General features: G+C 54.0%; 1 protein-coding gene across 1 annotated transcript; it reads left to right on the top strand.

Moving 5' to 3' along the window:
- The first annotated feature begins 1,255 nt into the window (after window positions 1-1,255).
- On the top strand, window positions 1,256-2,026 carry LOC119288719 (protein RADIALIS-like 3). The gene is made up of 2 exons (XM_037568276.1): window positions 1,256-1,597; window positions 1,704-2,026. The coding sequence occupies exons 1-2, from the start codon at window positions 1,359-1,361 to the stop codon at window positions 1,723-1,725; spliced, it is 261 nt and encodes an 86-aa protein (XP_037424173.1). The 5' UTR covers window positions 1,256-1,358; the 3' UTR covers window positions 1,726-2,026.
- The last annotated feature ends 1,307 nt before the right edge of the window (window positions 2,027-3,333 follow it).

Raw genomic sequence — 3,333 nt, 5'->3', positions numbered from 1 at the left:
AAGGACTAGTCGTCGAGGCACCACTCGTGGTGGCAGCATATGCATGCGTAGTTACAGGCCGGGAGGCTACCCTATAGCTAGCCAACTATGCATGATGTCCAAAGCCCAGTGACACCATCATTACAAACAGAGACACGATTCCTGGATTCCAAATAATATATGCTACCTGGTGCGTGATTATCTCATATATGAAGTGCAATAATAATCCACTTGCGACGTTGTTAATGTTCCATAGTGTTGAAGGGAATCGATGGCACTTGCGCTAGATATTACAGATTAACAATGGGCGCATCATTCCTTGTCATTTGCATGCTTTGCTTTCTGTCCATGGCCTCCGAACGAGTAATCTCGGGGCCTAAAGCTGGGTGTAGGCCGTGCCGTAGTATGCTTGTTAAATGTTGGGCATAAAGTCGGCTGGCCAACTTGGCCCATTTCCCATCTTCTTTTCTGTGATGGAACCTCCTCTGTGTGTGCCGGTCATGGGCCATGCCAAATTTGTGGGATCGTACATGATTGGCTCATCTTCTTTTCAATATCAGGCAAGCAATCCAGGATGCAGATCTAGCTAGCTCCTTGGAATTTTTTGCTTTTTATGGTCCTGACCTAAGAAAAGATAAAAGTTGTTTTGTAGAGGAGAAAATTCTAGACTATCCAGTTCCATCCATGCATCTACTAGCGCCGTGGTGCCGACTGCCGACCACGATCTCGGGCTATTGCCTGTGCAAACACTAATTCACAGTCGATCATGTACACAGTGTCAGAATGCTCTTAGCTCGCTATCCCAGGATGAGAAATTGGCATCGATCCCGCTGATCTGGAAACCAATTAACCCTCCAGACCATTAACAAATCGAGCCAAGCAAGAGGCGGTTAAAATAAGGAGCTAATTGGCGCCCAAAGCAGCGATGCTTTCCTACGTACGTTGGCCCGGTCGAATAAAACGCATCCCCCAATCGCTGGCCGGCGCGCGCGCGCGCACGCTCTCTGTCTATGGCTAGGCATTCCTCGTAGCCGCCCGGCGATGCGCGCGGCGACGTCGGAGTCGCCTTTGCCTGTCTGCCTAGTGCAACTTGCATCGGAACGCTTTAGCGAACGCTAGCTCGCTAGCCTCGATAGTTTAATGGAGCGGCACTGCTCTGCTGCGCCATTTGCGGCAGTTTTTATTAGATCCATGTTGCCGCGAAGCCAACGGCTTTCGTCCCCGGCCCTATAAATATGGATCCATTGAGTACTCCTCCGGCAGTAGCAACCCACAGGTCGATCCATCCATTGGTCGCCACAAGAAGCCAAACTAGTCAGGGCGAGCTAGGATTAGGAAGTGTAGCGAGAGAGCTTTGAGGTAGAGATAAGGTCGTGGAGATGGCGTGGAGCGATGCCGAGAACGAGAGGTTCGAGCGCGCGCTGGCCACGTACGGCCGCGACACGGCCGGCCTCTGGGAGCGCGTGGCGGCGGCGGTCGGCGGCGGCAAGACGGCCGACGACGTCAGGCGCCACTACGACCTGCTGACGCAGGACATCGGCGACATCGAGTCCGGGCGCTACGGTTACCCCAACGGCGGCGCCAACGGCAACACCAACCGCAACAACGGCAGGAACAGGTACGCATACACGTGTACGATCATGAGTGATTTTCGATATTTATATATGCACTTCCGATCAGTAGACTAAGTACTCACTTGATTAACTTTGCCCCGCCGCATGCAGGGCCAACCGGCCCCAGACATGATGGGATCACGCGGTTCACACAGTCGAACCAAGGACACGTACGTACCAAGTACAGTACGAGCAAAGCTAGCTAGCAGCTTATTATGCATGCAAGCTGCCGTGTATATGTACTTCGTATCTACTAGTATTTTATGCTTGTGTCTTGGGGAGTATATGTAGTAGTATAGCTCTGTCGCGAGACGAGAGCACGTACGTGTGCGTGTGACAGCAGTGTGCATATATGGGTGTAAACTGTAAAGCTTGCACTACTGTTTTTGTGACGGCATGTTTGCTAATGCTACCGATGAATGAATGATTGAATACGTATCGCTGTTACGCATGCCTGATTCTGATTGGGGATGAAGAACTGCACACATCTATCATGTTCGTCATAAATTATTTGCCGTCCGGCCCATTCCGCATACAATAGTTGTTCGTATATGCTCTCATATTGGTATCCTTTTCCATTGCCCGTTTGGTTTGTTTAACCAAGACAACACTTGCATCTTACCCTATCTCCCCCTTGACTCACAAAGCTAATCTACCATATATCTCTCCCCCCTGCATCAGGACAACAAAAGGAGAGGATGACCGTTAGACTAGACGGCTTGGGTTGTTGAGTATCGTGATTATTAGGAAAATTAAGATAGCGTAGGATATTATTTTATATTGTTTTATACTCTAAGATGATCATGTACTTCTATATATATATATGTGTGTCTATGAGGCTCAAGCAATACAACAACTATTCCACCAATTCCTCTCTCTCCTTTCTAACTTGGTATCAGCCTTATCTCGATCCTAAATCCTAGCCGCCGCCGCTTCCGCCCCCGGGGCGGTCGGCCTTCATGACCGCCGCCGGGGGCCACGCCGCCCGTACCTAGGGTTCTTTCGCCGGTCGTGTTGACCAGCTGCCCTAGAGAGTCTTTTTTTTGAGCCCTTGCTCCGAGTTTTTCTATCTTCCGTCGTTCACCCTTGATTGGCGTTTTCTTTTTGGTTTTCCGATCTAAACTTGATCGGTTTGCATCGCCCGCCGCCGCCGTCGACCCCCGTCGTGCTCCTCTACTCCAACACCAGCGTGACCGGCCGGCCTCTTCACCGACTCGTCGGCCTCGCGCGACAGGCGGCCCCTAACGGCCGTCGTCCGCGCGCCGGCCTGCTCGTCGATCTACGTCGGCCGTCACCGCCCTGTCCCTGAGTTCAGCGCGCCCCTCCATCGATCGAGCAACGGGCTGCCACCGCGTCGCCCCGTCGGGCCGCACCACCCCCGCCCCATGGTTCTCCCCGTGGCTGCACCGATCCCCGCCGCCGTTGCGTCGCTCCTTCGGACCGTAGCGCCATGGCACGTGGTCCCCGCCGTCGCCCTGAGGCCGTTCCCGTGCTTGCACCAACCCGCGTGTTCCCGCTGCGTCGCCCCTTCGGGCCGTAGTGCCGCGGCTTGTGGCAAATTGCCGCCCCAAGGCTGTCTGCTCCGGGCCTCCCCGAGGCTGCACGGACCCTCGGGCTGCCGCTGCATCGCCCCATCGGGCCTTAGCGAACATGACACACGATACCTGCAACCGCCCTGAGGTCTTCCCCGCTGTCGCCCGACCCGCGCGCTGCTACTGCGTCGCCTCTTCGGGCCATAGCG

Source organism: Triticum dicoccoides, chromosome 4A, assembly GCF_002162155.2.
Source record: "Triticum dicoccoides isolate Atlit2015 ecotype Zavitan chromosome 4A, WEW_v2.0, whole genome shotgun sequence".
NCBI lineage: Eukaryota > Viridiplantae > Streptophyta > Magnoliopsida > Poales > Poaceae > Triticum > Triticum dicoccoides.
The sequence above is the reverse complement of the archived record's forward strand: the minus strand, read 5'-3'. Positions and strand labels throughout refer to the sequence as shown.